This window comes from Bacillus rossius, chromosome 7 (assembly GCF_032445375.1).
Source record: "Bacillus rossius redtenbacheri isolate Brsri chromosome 7, Brsri_v3, whole genome shotgun sequence".
Classification (NCBI taxonomy): domain Eukaryota; kingdom Metazoa; phylum Arthropoda; class Insecta; order Phasmatodea; family Bacillidae; genus Bacillus; species Bacillus rossius.
The window spans coordinates 49,894,320-49,910,517 of record NC_086335.1 but is presented as its reverse complement, the minus strand read 5'-3'; the positions used below and the strand labels follow the sequence as shown (position 1 = coordinate 49,910,517).

The 16,198-nt window shown below is 32.3% G+C and overlaps 2 protein-coding genes across 2 annotated transcripts in view; one reads left to right on the top strand and one right to left on the bottom strand.

The window, feature by feature from the left end:
• The window catches only part of LOC134533993 (protein mini spindles), a 74,995-nt gene extending 65,654 nt beyond the window's left edge, over window positions 1-9,341 (top strand). Inside the window, exon 35 of the mRNA XM_063371874.1 lies at window positions 8,016-9,341. Coding sequence (XP_063227944.1) covers window positions 8,016-8,108 — 93 coding nt within the window. The 3' untranslated portion in view covers window positions 8,109-9,341. The remainder of the gene's footprint in view (window positions 1-8,015) is intronic.
• Window positions 9,342-12,516: 3,175 nt separating this feature from the next.
• Window positions 12,517-16,198, bottom strand: part of LOC134533994 (vascular endothelial growth factor receptor 1-like) — a 43,880-nt gene continuing 40,198 nt past the window's right edge. The window contains exons 21-22 of the mRNA XM_063371876.1: window positions 15,075-15,223; window positions 12,517-12,899 (exon numbers count right to left, since the gene is read on the bottom strand). Coding sequence (XP_063227946.1) covers window positions 12,536-12,899; window positions 15,075-15,223 — 513 coding nt within the window. The 3' untranslated portion in view covers window positions 12,517-12,535. The remainder of the gene's footprint in view (window positions 12,900-15,074; window positions 15,224-16,198) is intronic.

Sequence of the window (16,198 nt, the reverse complement as noted above, 5' to 3'; positions counted from 1 at the left end):
GTGGCTGATATTGTATTATGAAGTGGATACCAACTGAAATTCTTTCACCAAATCTTTTGGATTTTCCAGTCAATGATTCTGACATTTTTTAAAACGTTCCTGTAAATAATAAACTTTAGTTAAAAATAATTAATTTCTGCACTTGTATAAGACTCTACAAATTTATGTATTGCAATATGGCCTAATTAAAAAATACTAACTTAATGTTTGGTTATGGCAGTGCTATCTAAACGTTGTGTGAATACATTCTTAAATTTTCTGAACAAGTATGTGTGTCTTATCACTAGGGGCCTGTTCTTTTCGCGATCGCGATTAAACGACTATAAACGCGAAATCACTGGTAAATACAGTTTTTACGCGAAATCGCCATAACACAGTGTTTTTACACGAAATTTTGTATTAAAACGTGAAATCGCAGTGTTTTTATGCGAAATTTAAATACTGGGTAAAAGACTTGTCTGGTAAACAAACACCGCAACATGGCCGCCACTGAACATTAATCATAAATGCACTAAAGCAAACAAAAGCTTACACACGCTCACGTTATAATGTTAAACCCAAAAATATACTGTAAAAATACGCAAAACTACGGCGTTTATTTTCCTTTCCGGCATAATGTTTGGATAGATAAGACAAACAGGCGAAGTTTTAAAGCGTACGCACACCGTTCGGGGCACTGATGTCAGCTCGGAACAGCGACAATGGATAAATATAAAAGCAAGCAGATGATTGGGCGAACGGTGTTTGGAACAGCCTTACGTGAGTGGCCATATCACGTCAGCCGGGGGCGCTGGCATATAGTTGGAACAGCGTTGTAGTATCAAGCAGATTATCGGGCGAACCAGGCACAAGCATTTTAAATCGCGCCAAAAAGCGGAAAATTGTAAACAAACATTCATTTTGGAATGGTGTGACGATGTGATTAGTTGGTCAACAGTGTTTTATAGATTTTGTTGGGTCGTTACCACAACGCGGAAATACCATAACGCCGAATGTCAAAATTGACCACAACGCCGAAATAACAACTGAATGAATTTGTGTGTGTTTCTTAAATGTACCTTAACGCCGAATTCCACAATCAAAACTAACCTTACCTTACCTTACCTTACCTTACCTAGCCTAACCTAACCTAACCTAACCTAACCTAACTTTTGTGGCAGCCCTGTAATGACATTTTCCGGCGTTAGTGTATTTCGGTGTTGTGGTACACAGCAGTTTTCTAGCTGTCGTCGTTGTGATCAATTTGGCATTTCGGTGTTGTGGTGCGTCCCCGATTCTGTTAAAGGGATTAATAGTTTTCCAGATTAGTTTATGGGAACGAACTAATAATCAGTGTCTAAATAAAAAGTTTGTCAAATATATGTAACCTATTTGTTTAGGGTATTCAGTAATGAGTATGTTCAAGTAAAATTATTTAACTTAAATAATTTCAGATATATTTACCGTAACACGCACACTTTTTTTTTTCAAGTTTTTAGCACCGCTTTTGTGTTTTTAAGGGAATTTTAACACCGCTTTTACTAATTTTTAATGACGAAATTTGAAAATTTTATTTACCACTTTCAGAGGGGCCTACTTATCACATACTACATACACTTCGCTTTTCTACTATTCTTTAAACTAGCATTAAATTTTAAATGGAACGATATGTGCTGTATTTTAAAATGTAATCTTTTTAAATAACCATACAATTTGTTAAAAAAATTTTGACACTACTGAATTGTATTCTTGCCTGATATTTTCTTAATTTGATCATGCATTTCATGGTAAATGTACAATATTGTCAGATAGGTGAATATGCCTTTGTAAAGATTGGGTTTGTATTATTGAGCATGAATAAAATAATTTAGCAAGGGCTTTAATGAAAGTAAGGTAATCATTCGCATTTACTAATAATATTTATGTAATGTCTAGTGCTTATTCTGTAGTTTGTAGTAACCTCCTTGGTAATATGTATAATTTTAGTCATTGGTATTATTTGGCATGTCCTAGTAAAGAATATAAGTAGAGGTACTCGAATTTCGTTAATGATGAAATCGCTAAATTTTACTAACGATTTTGGAACTACTTTCTAAGCACTTACAAATGTGTTTCCAAACGTCTATTTTGATTTTACTGCATTTCGTTTTCACGAAATAACTGGCGATGCTGCGAAATTCATTACTATTCGCGATATTCTTGTTGTTTCACGAAATATCCACGAAATGTCAGAATTTTAACGCGATATGAATATTAAGTTTCACAATAATAATTTTGCCGCAAAACGTATTCGTTTAGTAAACCAAAACATCGTAAGCCATCTTTATTATGAGATGCGCCATAGATAAGTTGAAGCAAAATAAATACCAATAGGGATGGGTCGGTACCGGTTTTTGGTTCTCGGTTCCTACGGTTCTCAGCATTTTAACCGGCACCGAGAACCGCAGCTAAAATGTCGGTTCTGGTATTGGCAGTATAGCAAAACCCTTTACGAAAATAGTCCTTCACTACAACTTAACTGCAGCATGAAATGGCTCAACTCACGTTCAATTCACATATGAATTATTTTTTTGGACTTCTGTGGAATAATATTCATCTTTAACTATAAAATAAATTACACGTGAAAATATTTAATGTTCTCGTCACATCTGTAAACAAAGTACATTATACAATCAAAACATAACAGTTGAAGGTGCCATAGATGAATGTAGTTCATAGATGTGTGCAACTCTATAACGTGCCTCAGCAGAGATGTGAGAACAGAAAGACGCCATGTTTGTTTCAATTTTTTTTATAAAAATAGGTAGTTAATTGAGTCGTTGACACGTGGGTGACTGGTGAATAAAGAACAATTAAAAGTGCAAAATTCCACAGTATATTTGTTTAATAGAATTAATGTTTGATTTAAAATTTTCCGTAATAATTTTCGGCATTCTAAAATTTTATGCTTTTTGTGCAATGCTTTGGACTGTAAGTTCACTGCATCTGCAGCCATCTAGTGTAATGGCTAGTAACTTTCTCTTTTAGGTAAACGGGATTGCTTTAAAGGGGGAAGTTTTTTTTTTTAGTAAAGTGGTGTATGGATGTGCAGATGTATTTTACTATTGGCTGGTCAAACAAAATGCTTGTTGACACTTCTAAAGTATAATTATTCTGGCTAAAGTATAATTATTCTGGCCAAATAGAGCAATTGTGTAAGAAATGGCATCAGAAGTGTGGCAGTAATTTACTGTTGACTGTGCAAACAAACTGAATTCAATGTAGGCAATAAGTTTGATGGACAGTTTAATATTTTAATTCTTTGAAAGTTCACCATCATTGTATTTATTTCCATTATTGTAACTTTTTCTTTTTATTCCTATGTTTTAAGGGAGGGTGTATGTAGATTTCTTGAGGTAGTTACTAGATTGATATAGTAAATTTTAGTTTTATTAAGTGTTCTCTATATTTTTTCAAATTAATTTTTTTATTAATACATATTACATTTTTAATAGGTTGGTATGTTTACTGTAGATTGAAACAGTGCTTTTTTTGTAGCCAAAACAATAAATAGTTTATTACTTAAAACACCTCATAAATAATGTGTGAATAATATTTATTTTATTGTTTAAGTCAGAACCGAGAACCGAGAACCAAGAACCGATTTTTAAGAACCGGTACCGAACCGAGAACCGGGAAAAAACAGGAATTGACCCATCATTAAATACCAAACACTCGGCCTGAAAGTGGCAACCATTTATCAGCGTTCCTAGCGGGATGTGGATGAAGTTAGTCGTTTGGCCATATGTATTCGTTTCCGTTGCAGAGATACTTATCTCTGTTCCGTTGTTGTATTGCTTGTAAATATTAACATAGACGTTATGGGATTTCAACGTCGCAATACGCCGGTCATGTGAAATGACCCAATGAGGTTTGAAAAGATCCTACGTTCCATGTAAATAGGTAAATGTGAACGAAAATAGGTAGTTGCAGTTTGTTTTGTTTGAAGTTCACTTGGTTTACTTGATACTTCACAATGCCTAAGGTCGTATCAGTGTTTGAACGAGCTAAAGAATATGAGCATGAAGGATTCATTGTTTTTAATAATGAAAAGCAGATAATGATGTGTAAATTTTGCAATACGGTAGTAGATTGTAAAAGGAAAGATACTTGTGAAAAACACTGCAAACAGCGAGCATCTCATTTAGAGAAGAAAAAAAGTCAAACATCATCATCAGGTTGTGGAGTCAAAAAGGCAAGTGACACTCGAGGATAATATTGTTCTCCATAAACGAGCAAAGGAAATTAGTCAAATTTGCAAGTGATACAGTGCGTGCATTTGTTTCTGCAAATATTCCCCTAGAGAAGCTAGATCACCCAGCTATGAGGGAATGGTTAAATGAATACATGAAAGGTTAGTCATGGAAATGTGTTACGGTTATAACGTCCTAATAAACACAATTTGATGGGAAAGAGGCCGGAAAATGTATAGTAAAACAAAATTATAGTAAATTTAAAAAAAAAAAATTCAGCCTGAAATTTTACATGACCTATAATCATTGTAATTAACTAATTTTTTTAGGGAACCCTTTCTTACATGTTTACCAAACTATTTGGCCAAAGTGGCCAATTCTCCTGACAGGAAAACATTAATTCTATAAATTTTTCTGCAGGAACATAGCATAGGCCTATTTAATACTCAAAATGTTTAAATACATAAAAACAGACTGTAAAATTCTAGACACTATTTGTGATGTAAAATTTAAGTAATGTGTATACTATAATCTACTAGATAACATTTCCACTTCTGTAAGGCTTACGCAGGAATCTAGTGATTGCTGTATCAAGTATCATGTACAGCTTTGTGTGTGTATCATGAAATTAAATAATTAGTAGAACAAATGCACTCATTTAACAAAAAAAAAATTTTTTTTTTACCGAAATATACTACCGAAATACTTTTTTTTTTACCGAAATATGGCACCGAAATCCTGTATTTTATTTACCGAAATCAGGCAGTTTTATTTACCATTTTTTATGGGCTCTAAATATAAGTAATATTTTATATTAAATTTCATTACTCTTCTTTTGATTGCAGAACCATTGGTGACCCCTTTGTGTCCTAGAAAACACAATTTTTGTCCTTGAAATACACACTTGAAATGTCCTTGAGTCTATAAATCTTATATTTATGGCCAACCTGTAATAGTAATGTAGTAGCATGAAAACATTTGACTCAAACCTTTTTCACAGTATTTCCAGGAGTTAGACTTGAGATAAAAGAGAGGAACTCTGGGAGTCTTTTGTTTGTAAAGTGGGCTGTAGTTGACAGATTTTTATAATCTCTTTTGTGATTAGTGGGCTGAACCATGCCGGTGGATGTAATCTAAGTTTTCCTTCTGTTCAATGTAACTTGTCAGTAATTCCACATGGACATGTTGCTTGGTGACTATGAATGGAAGTTTTAAATTCTAATACTTCGGGAGATTAAATTTCAGTTATTATTTAATATTTTTTTTATTTAATATTATACAAGTAGTCTTAATTTAAGAACAATAATCAACATATATCTTTTTAAGCACATAATCATATGCAGTGCCCAACATAATTTTGCAAGTATTTTCTTGTTCTGTACAGTGTTAGATTGTTGCTATCTTATGAAAAATGATCTGTTTAAACAATTGCTCGTAACATTTGTAAAAAAAAATTACATATGTTAAAGATAAACCATTTTGTTTCACCTTTTCTATAATTTTTTTTTACTGTTATCTCATTCTTAAAGTTAATGTTTAGGGTTGTGCGAGGATGAGATTTAGGCCTCGAGAAATTTTCGAGAAAGAAAATATTTTTCTCACGAGAAACGAGACGAGAATGAGAAATTTTTAAATAATCAAGATTTACTGTAGATATCACCTTCAAAATATATTGTTCTGTACATAAAACTGTTGTTTATCATATAGAATGTCAATTTTGTTGCCTGTGCACAACTGACATGCACCACACGTTATGTAAGCCTACACTAAATTATAAATAAACATTCACTCACTTAGGTAAAAGTCTAGTAGCTAACATGTTAATTGTGGTTCCCGTTGACTTATCGCCACTTTTTTGTAATACTGCCACACTGATAAATATTTCCACATCTTCCATTTTACCGTAAAATCAAAGTTTAATTTGACAACAAAGTTTACTTCTGTTTAACTGTTATATTCCCGCAACACTTTTTTTTCCACTTGGTTACGCCGCAGTTAGAGATAAAGCAGTATTAGGAAATTCTTCTCATATTCCTAATAACATTTTACAGGCGTCACATTATTTATTCATACCCACAGAGTAGCTCGCGTAAACGGGAAACTCTGGTACTGTAATGAAAACAAAGAAATTGATACTAGTGAGGCTTTGGCAGGATTCATTACTCATGACGTCTTACGACTGAGTGAAACAAAGGTAGAAAAGGAAATGGGATGAACATACTATATATTCTGCCTTTTCAACGGGTTTGAACACACACATTCACGTAATTTTAAGTAATACAAGGGCGTGAATTGTTCTGCGTGTTCAACCCATTCCTTTACATCCCAGTCCATTTAATAATCACATAACTTGCGCAGTCTTTTATTGGAAATGAAATAAGAAACGGAACAGCGAAGCAGACTCGGTAAGGCAGCATGACCACCATTCCCTTTTGTTCGTTAAAAAGTAAATTTTGTATTTTGCCGTAATAATCAACATTTCAGTATGCTATTAAACATTACCGAACAAAATATTATGACTAAATTAAAGGTAATGCTTTTAATAACTTTACCGTAATAACGTGTATGTAAACAAAACCAATTTTGTAGGTTAGGTTCGAACGTATTTTATTATGTATTACGCTTACGTAATTTAAAAATTAAATACGGCAGTTTTTCTTTCAGGTTAAATTGGAATTTCATATAACAGTTTTTATTCACAGTTTCGGTTATTGATAAAGGTTTTGGATGGTTGACTATCGGCTAGTCTAATATCTCTTAATGATTGCATCTGTTTGCTTTGTGTTCCGCCAAATCATTTTTCGTCCAAACAGGCAGACACGTTTGGTATTTTTAAAACATTTAAACTAAAATAATGGCAGTGTGTGTGTAATGTTCAACATATAAAAATACAACTATCATTATAAAATTTAGTTTCCATACTAAATTGAGTTGTTACCGGTACCAAAAAAATTCTCTTTTTTTTTTTCGAGAAATTATTTTTCTCGCTCGCTGTTCGAGAATGCAATATATATCTCGAAATTTTTCTCGAGGTTCGAGATCTCGCACAACACTATTAATGTTAAATAAACACACAAGTGAGATAATCCTCTTTTTAGCCCATACTTTTTTAAAAATGTATTTATTTATGTTTCTGATAATCTGTTAACTCTCATTTACCAGGATGTTAGTTTTTACCTTTAAGGACCTTTTTTTACAGTGTCAGAATTTGTCTCAATTCCAATCACATATTACGTATATAGGTATTTTCAGACAAAGAAAAAGTTATTTCAGTTGCAGAACAACATTTTTATAAACTAAATCTAAAATCAATTCTGTTATTTTCCATGTATTTTATTTCCATTTTGAGGCAAAATTTTAATCATATTTGTGGAAAATGTTTAAACTTGATGTAAGTTTTTGGACATACGCCAAAGCTAAGAACTTTTTCTGTTGAAGAAAAACTAAAAACTAAAAATAAATAAATAAATAAAAATACCCAAAAAAGACAAAAAACACAAAATTAAGCAAATAATTGCTGTTGTCAACAAAGATATGAACACTACAAAATATTCTGTAACAGGAATATGGTCAACAAACAAAGAAAAACAAAGAAAAATGTACTAAGAGTCTTTTTTGGGTATTTTTATTTCTTTATTTTTAGTTTTTAGTTTTTCTTCAACAGAAAAAGTTCTTAGCAATGGCGTATGTCCAAAAACTTACATCAAGTCATGCACTCCCATTGCACAAATCTTTAAAAGATAACAAATTGTTTAAAATTATGTAATAAAATGTTGTTATTAAGCATATTTATTTTCTTTTCAGTCAGAGCCAAATACTCGTCCTCAGGCACCGGCAGTAGACGTGGAAAACATTCGCAAGCGCCTGGAGGCACTTAAAACAGCTGTCAAGAGCTGAAGACATGCTCATATTTTCGGAATGAGAACTGTGTAAGGCAAGCATGCTTTTAATACCTTTTATTAATCATGTTAATTTATTATGTTAAGTGTTGTTTTGAGTATTACGTTTATTCTTAGTGACACTGAAAAGAATATCTTATAGTTCAAAATGTAAGAGACTAATATTTGTTTTGTGTAAATAAATACTGTCACACATGTTTGCTTTACACTGTTTTTATAATTTTGCATTGTATTATCATAATACAGTTGTATGCTATGTAAGTTACTTGTTTTCAAAAATCTGATATTGATGGTTTCTCTTATACAAAATGACATTACTTATTATCACTGGTACAGAAAGTGAACAGTTTTGATACTCTAATTATTTCTCTGAGGAATGTAGATATGTAGAAAATAAATAAATTTAGGAGCACATTTTCCAGAATAACAGACTGCAGTATAAAAATTTGTATGGTAGTTTTTTTCTTGTTAAGTACTGTCTTGTAGCACAGTGTGTATGTACCACTGGTAAGTTGGCATGTATCCAATTAAACTAATGAACATTTCTATAATGCAATTGATTAATACTGGCAGTATTGTAAATGTGAATTTGTTTTCTTTGTGGTTGTGAACATATAAGTTTTTTAATAATAGTCTCTCTTCATTATGCTTTAAATTAATTTATAACTTTTTTTTTACCTTAGTGTGTCTTTAGCTGCACAATTATCATAATTGTAATCAGTTTCATTAAAATTGTAAACCAATGACTGAAGTATTATTTTTAATCTTTTTACTACTGGTACATCTTCTGTACATTACTAATTGACCTAATTATATTGGTGCCACACTCACTATTGTTTACCAAGCTATAAAAATGACAAAAACACTTTTATTATAATATTATGAAATCATCATCTAACTACAGTTTGATACCTGAAGAGGTAAACAAAGCAGATATTTTAATGTTCTTGTAGCTGTGGTTTGGGAGAAAGCACAGTGCAGGCCACTTGTGTCGAAGGCGAAAGAACCACCTGGTTTAGTGGGGTTGCTCTGATGGACTCTGTTCCACAGCTGCCACAATTATCGTACATATAGGGAGTTTACTTTAAAGTCCCAGTGATATAACTACATTTCAATAATGCATTATCTACTTGTGTTACAGACTTCCCACAATAAACTTCCTTTGTGTTTTAGTGAGCATGATAGCTAAAGTTGAGCATACATAGTAACATTTTTATTTAGGCCACTTTGAATTTTCAGTAAGTACATCCCATGTTAAAAACACTTATGTATTTTATATGAAGGTTAAATAAAGGTTAAAACTTATGAAGCTCTGATGCTAGTATCAAAGATCCTATAACACTAATCCTGTTTAGGGTATTTTTATTATTATTATTTATTATTATTATTTCTCATTTTCACATTAGCTGAAAACATTAATTCAGCAAATATGATCACCAATACGTAGGGTCTCAGAAAAATTGTGTACTCCGAAAATTGAGCTGTTTTTAATGTTTTCGTGAAATTGAATCATTTTTGTGGAAACGTAACAATTTCTGAAAAAGTTATGCAACACTTAATAGATTTTAACACATTAACTAAATTTCAATAACAAAATATTTCAATATCTTGAACATAGTATTATTTTCTATTACAGTGCCAATCATTGTTTATGAAAGCCTCAAATGTGATACTTTGCTCTTTGTTTTGTATCTACAATACAAAGTTAAACATCTTGTATCGTCATATTTTTTGGTATTTAGTGTAAATGTGTGATGGCTTTGTTCTGTGTAACTTTTTTTCTGTTAACTTGATGACATAAAAAATGTGATGTTTTTCAAGTGAATGAAAACGTTTTCCGGGAAACTTCCAAACAAATGTGATAATTAATACGAAAATAATTTATCTTCTCGTCTGTTTGCACTTTACATTGTCATCCTTTTATAATTTTCGCTAAGAAATAATTGTTAATAGTACGAAAAAACAGGTACAAAATGTTTCACATAATTTGGTACCATCCTTTTTCTTAGATATAATTTAGTGTTTATTACATCATCTAGAAAATGTGTACATTATTCTGTTAAGGGCCCGCTTAGTCAGGGGTGTATGTGTGTTAGTGAGGCGGGATGATAAGTGCGACGCTCGCTGGTATTTCTAGTGCGGTAAAGCCTCTAAGCACAAGGCTCTGAACTGACACGCAGTCTTCTCGTCACAGGATAACTGTAAAATTTGAGCGGTGACCGTAACATTATATGGCCGAGAAATGAAGATAAAGGTGTAATTCAAGTCCCTACTAAGTGCTTTCAAGAATCTTTACTGGTTGTTTTACGCCTACAAATTACTCTGAAAACATGCTTTTTAGCAATTTTAACTCTTCTAAAAATATAGTTTAAAAACTTAATCCAAAATTAAAGTACTTTTCGGCTCTCGGCGAACTCTTAAATGCTTTTCGTATGTAGACCCCACTCGGATACTTTGCATAGTTTTTCCTGAAGCTCTGTGCACCGTATGTGTGCTCGGGTAGGCGGAGCCCTTAATGTCCAATCAATGAGAGTTGATTTAATGCTTTATATAGTACGTACCTTGTGTCTTCTGATTTAACAGTAAGTTATTTTAGTTTATTGGTTTATTCTGTAATTCTGAATATGTTTATTTCTCTCTCTCTCTCCCCCCCCCCCCCCCCCCCCCAACCACGAAAAATTTAATTTAATAGTTCTTTTATTTCCTGACATTTCCCAAACATTCTCTAAAAGTCTTCTGATACTTCAAGTAGTTTACTAATTCAACACGTGGTTATAATAGGTATAGGTATTGCAGATGCTGTGATATTGTGAAAATGATTGGGTGGGTTTAGTTAGCTATAATCAAGATACTAAAAATAGTGTGGTTGGTTAAGTTATACTAGCTCTATTAAAAATACTTAAAAATAGTTTGGATACTTAAAATACTACAAAATAGTTTGAACAGTTAGGTAATTTTGGTTAGCTACATTAGAAATACTGTAAATTTATCATGAATTAGAATTACCAATTTTAAAATGTTTCTGGATAACATACTAATTTTTAGTATTTTTAATGTAGATTGCTTAACCAATTGTTTACACCATTTCACAGCATTTTTTATAAAGCAACCTAATCAACTGTTTGCCCGATTTCATTGTACTTTTAATGTTTCTAATCCAACTACTCGTTAAAATTAACTACTTTAAGTATCAAAACAATTGGAAAAAAAGGTCAGGAAGTGAAAAAGGTACTGTGTTTTCTCGTATAATCGTCTCACATTTTATTCTAAAATCAAGTTTGAAATGAAGGGGTGCGACAATTAGGCAGGAAAAAAAATTGTTAGGTAAAGTTATTCATAAAAAAAACGTTTATGGAAAGTACGTTTATTTATAATAAAAAATAAAAAAGGTGGGGTATACAAAAGCACGCCAAACAATTTATATTAATAATTCATTAAACAAAAACCTTTCTTCAATTTTAAATAGAAAACCCAAACTGTAACGCGAACGCAGGCCACTTGAATCTGCGACGTGAACTAATGCGTAACTATTGCCGTAGTACCACGAAAGAATGCAGGCTATCAAATGTAGTTAACTCGGCACTCGACAGAGAGCGCGCACTGCATGCAATCGGCGAGATATCGATATTCGACTACGTGCACGCGCTCTATACGGGAAGCAACATAACCAAACATGAATGATGCCAACTAGCGCTGGCTACATGTTCATAAGCGGTACACTGCGGTGATGCAGACGATCAGATAAATATTATAACGTTTCAAAACTACTTTAAAAGAAAATTTACACGTCGGACATCTTCGTATTTCCGTTAATTAAATAAGTACGTCGTAATATCCTAATAAATATTAGATTTCACCTTAAAATACATCGTTTTATACGGAAAAGATACTTACACAAAGCGCTTGGCATCTAATAGCGGGACCAAAAACATAATTAGACGTTTAAGCACTTTTTTTTTTCTTTTTTTTTTCTCCAAAATTCTTAAGACTAGTTTTTTTGCAGTTTGTCATTAGAATTTGTTTCGACTTCTTAAATTTTGTTAAACATGATATTTAACATTTTAGAATCAGAAATTCAGATTACAAATTTTTAATTACATAGTTTAATATTTTTATAGTAACTGATGTGACCTATTATTGATTATAGGTAATGAATGGGATGTTACATTAGGTATTTTTGAATACTGGCAATTAATTTGAACTCCAGCTGCAGGACTTAATTAGTAATTATTATAGCTATTAAAACTAATAGCTAAGCCACAACAATTTGTTTTTCAACTTCAGACTTTTGAATTAGTTGGGAGTAGTGGTAACAGTAGTATTCTTACTTTGTATAGTTGTACTTAAAAACATGTTTGTAACATCTTTGCCATCACTCGGTAATTCCTGTGAAGAAAAGATTCCTGTTTGGGTTTTCTTGTCTTTTTATTCTATTGCTTTGCTAATGAGTGGATGGGCACAACTCATGTAGTTAGGATTACAAAAACTGGGTGTTTCCTTAGTCGTTACACTCTGCAACTGCACACCATCAGTACTCTGCTTTAAATCGCCATTCGTGGTTTTGATCTCATCTGTATCGTTGCCGTTTAGCGGCTGCACTTCACTATTTGCACTGTTGCCGAGTTGTTTCTGGGCGGGTGAAGTTTCAAAGGTAAACACGCCACTCCTAGCAACACTCGCGTTGCTCGGACTGAAAATCATCAGGTCGTCCGGTTGGCTACTCCTGTTCATTTTGATGTATCCGCTGCCTGCCGCAGCATCCAGACACAACTGCTTCACTGCATCAGGACTGAAAATGACAATGCAATACTTTAGTGGGTGAGGTTTATTATTTGAAAGAAACCTCAATTTTTTCCTTTTTTCAACTAATTGTATTTTATTATTATGGTATTATTATAAGTAGAGACCTGCAATGTTCATGTTTATTGTTTGGCTAAAGTTTAAATTGCAGGAGTTCGTACAATGAAGTAATTCTTGTCATTTATCTTACAGTATTATTTGACTTGACCTAAAAAGAACTTAAGCCAATAGCTGACCAAGTTTTGCCCAATCCGTACAGAAGGTGAAACGTGGCAGCAGCCGCCAATAAAACAACTTAACGATCCACAGTTTGGGGAGCCTCAACTTGGAGCCAGATGTGAATTTTGCAAGTCTCTAAGTCGAACAAAAACAAATGAATTAAAATACATCACAATTGGAACATTGAGTACTGATGTGTTCATTTTTATACTAGATAATTGCAAAATATCAGATGGGGAAAAAAAAGCCAAAACTAAAAAAAACACATTCTGAATCACTAACAAAAACAGCAGACTATTGTCGCTTAGTACACCAGCCCATTTAAGGAATGCTGTTTGATTGCACAGTTTTTAATTACCAAAGCCAATATATTACATCATGATTTGAAGTAGCTCTGTTTTCTTTTATGTGAATTTTTATTTATTTCCATGTACAGTTGCAACAATACCCATGTAACATTCAGTACAATGCAACAAATCAAACAATATTTTACTTTTTCCTTAATAGCTGTTTGCTTCCTTCATTGTGTATTTATCACTGATAGTGCCAGTGTTCAGCCAAAGTTTATATTACACCATCCCGTGTGTCAGCAGTAGTTCTGGAGAGAAAACGGGGAAGCTTTCAGGGCTAGTTTTACCTCGCACCTACTAAGATGCACGAGTGGCAAATCATGGCTGACACACATTTAGATAACAGTGTGGAATTTTAACAGGTTAAATATAATATTTCTAATATGTGGAAACATTTAGTTTATGATCTTTCAAATCTTATTAGAATCGAAATATATATCCTATATTAACATTATTATTTTGAAACTCAGAAATATTGGTATTCTCTTAGAAAGGTGTATACTTACATGGTAGATGGTTATATTCTAAGAATGTTTAGAAAACTCCAAGACAAAAAAAAATATTTAATAAGTGCTATTCATTGTAGAACATAAAACTGATGAATGCAAGGGATATGAAAATTTCCTAGGAATACCTCAAATAAAAGTTTAAAAAAAAAATAATGAAAAAAGAGTAATAGGTTTTGCAAAATGCAAGTGGCGGGAGTCAATAGCAATAGCAAGCAAAATTTGGTTGTAAAATAAATATAAACTGCATAAATTAATTAATGAATTGAACAGATTATGTTTACTCAGAAAATTTTAATAGGATCAGTCCCGTAAATCACAATAAGCATTAATGAGCAAACTATTGTGGTTTTTAGAGTAGAATTAGACCTTTCATTACAATTTATTAAGATAGTCTATTCAAAAATACATTAAAAAAACTATTAGATTAAAAAAAACAATTGATTTAAACCATTGTTTAAAACATTGTGATTGTTGTTAGATAAACCTTATACACCCATCCAGCAAGATGTTAATCGAACCATGACGCACTCAAAAGCTTGCCACAGTCAGGGCAGATAAAGTCTTGAAACTTTACCCATGTTGAGCAATGATACACTGGAATCCTTAAAACAGACTTATGCTGAACGTATAGTTGTTGTAGAAATAGTGTGCAAAGGTGGACAAAGTACCAATTTTTTTTTAAAAGCACTTTCTTTGATATTAATAAACACTAGTTAAGAGTTGTGGGTTGTGTCTATAGTTCAACAGCCGTGAATTTCTATCTTGTTAGTCATTGGATGAAAACTAGAGGTATTGACTAAACTGATTTATTAACAAATAGCAAAGTAAAGAACATATTTGCATCTCCCTGCTGAATTTTCTAACGTGCAAAATCACAGTGAACATTTTTTTAAAGGCAGTTTTAAATTTGGTTTCTACTCTTAGACATTGATGTGCAAATAACATCTGGCACAATGACAATTGTGTCCAGATACTCACTCCATCTCTAAAGATCCACAACTCTCAATCAGACCTTCATAAAGGGTTCGACATTATACCTACACACATTTTCAAGTAAATGGTTTGAAACAGTAATTTGCAACTTACTTGTTGATGTAGTGATGGTCTAAGTTTTTGTACGATGGAGACATTAGATTTTCATACGTTGGGGCAGTCACCATGTTTAGGTAGTCATTGCAATCTTGAAAAGTTTGCTTGTTCATTGCAATGTAGGGATCGTTCAAATCAACGTAATGCTGAAATACCAGAATTAAATTTAAATTGTTACTAGTACATTTTTAATTTTATAGAAACATAATTATTATGTCAAACTTTTAGTTATAACAGGAATTACTAAATACCTGTAGGGTTCTTTTGTTTTATATATATATATATATGCATTTAATGATAAAACAAATTAAACTACTTATTACAATTATCAAGCTTAAGACAAACTAACTATAAACGATCAAACATGATATAATGTTGTATAAAAGTTGTTACATAAATTAAATAACAATGAAATGTTGAATTTATAGTGTATTCTACACAGAAAAATTGTAATTAAATTAAATTTTAGGCAGAACTTGTTCAACTTATGTTTACTTTTAGTGGGGTTCTGCAATTATTGCAAATAGTAAACATAAAAAAGGTTGACTTTGAAATGTGAAGTTGTACCACAATGTGTGTGTGTGTGTGTGTGTGTGTGTGTATACACACACATATATATACACACACACATATACACACACACATATATACACACACATATACATATACACACACATATACTTATACATGCATACACTTAACCAAAAGTGCAAGTGTTTATTTTTTCATAGCAAATCTCACATTTAAGAGCAATAATGCCACTTTTTCTTTATTGTTATTGTGACACACAAGCATTTAATACACAAACTCACTTTCATTGCATATTTTAAAGACAATGTTGTGGTCCATAAATTGCACAAAATATTTAATCGCAGCACGGGACATTTATTCTTCCTTGAGGCAGATAACAGCAGAGGAGCTTGTTGTTGACCTAGGGGAAGTGTCTTGGGGTCTCTTTCACATGTGGTGACGTGTTTGCCAATGCACAGGTCTGTGTGCTGGAAGCTTGACTTGATTCAGTTCCAGTTAGTTTACTGAGTGTGTATTACAGTGGATGGAAGAGGGTTGGATAAATGATGCAAGAAGCAGTATCCAAACACACACATAGAACACATACACAG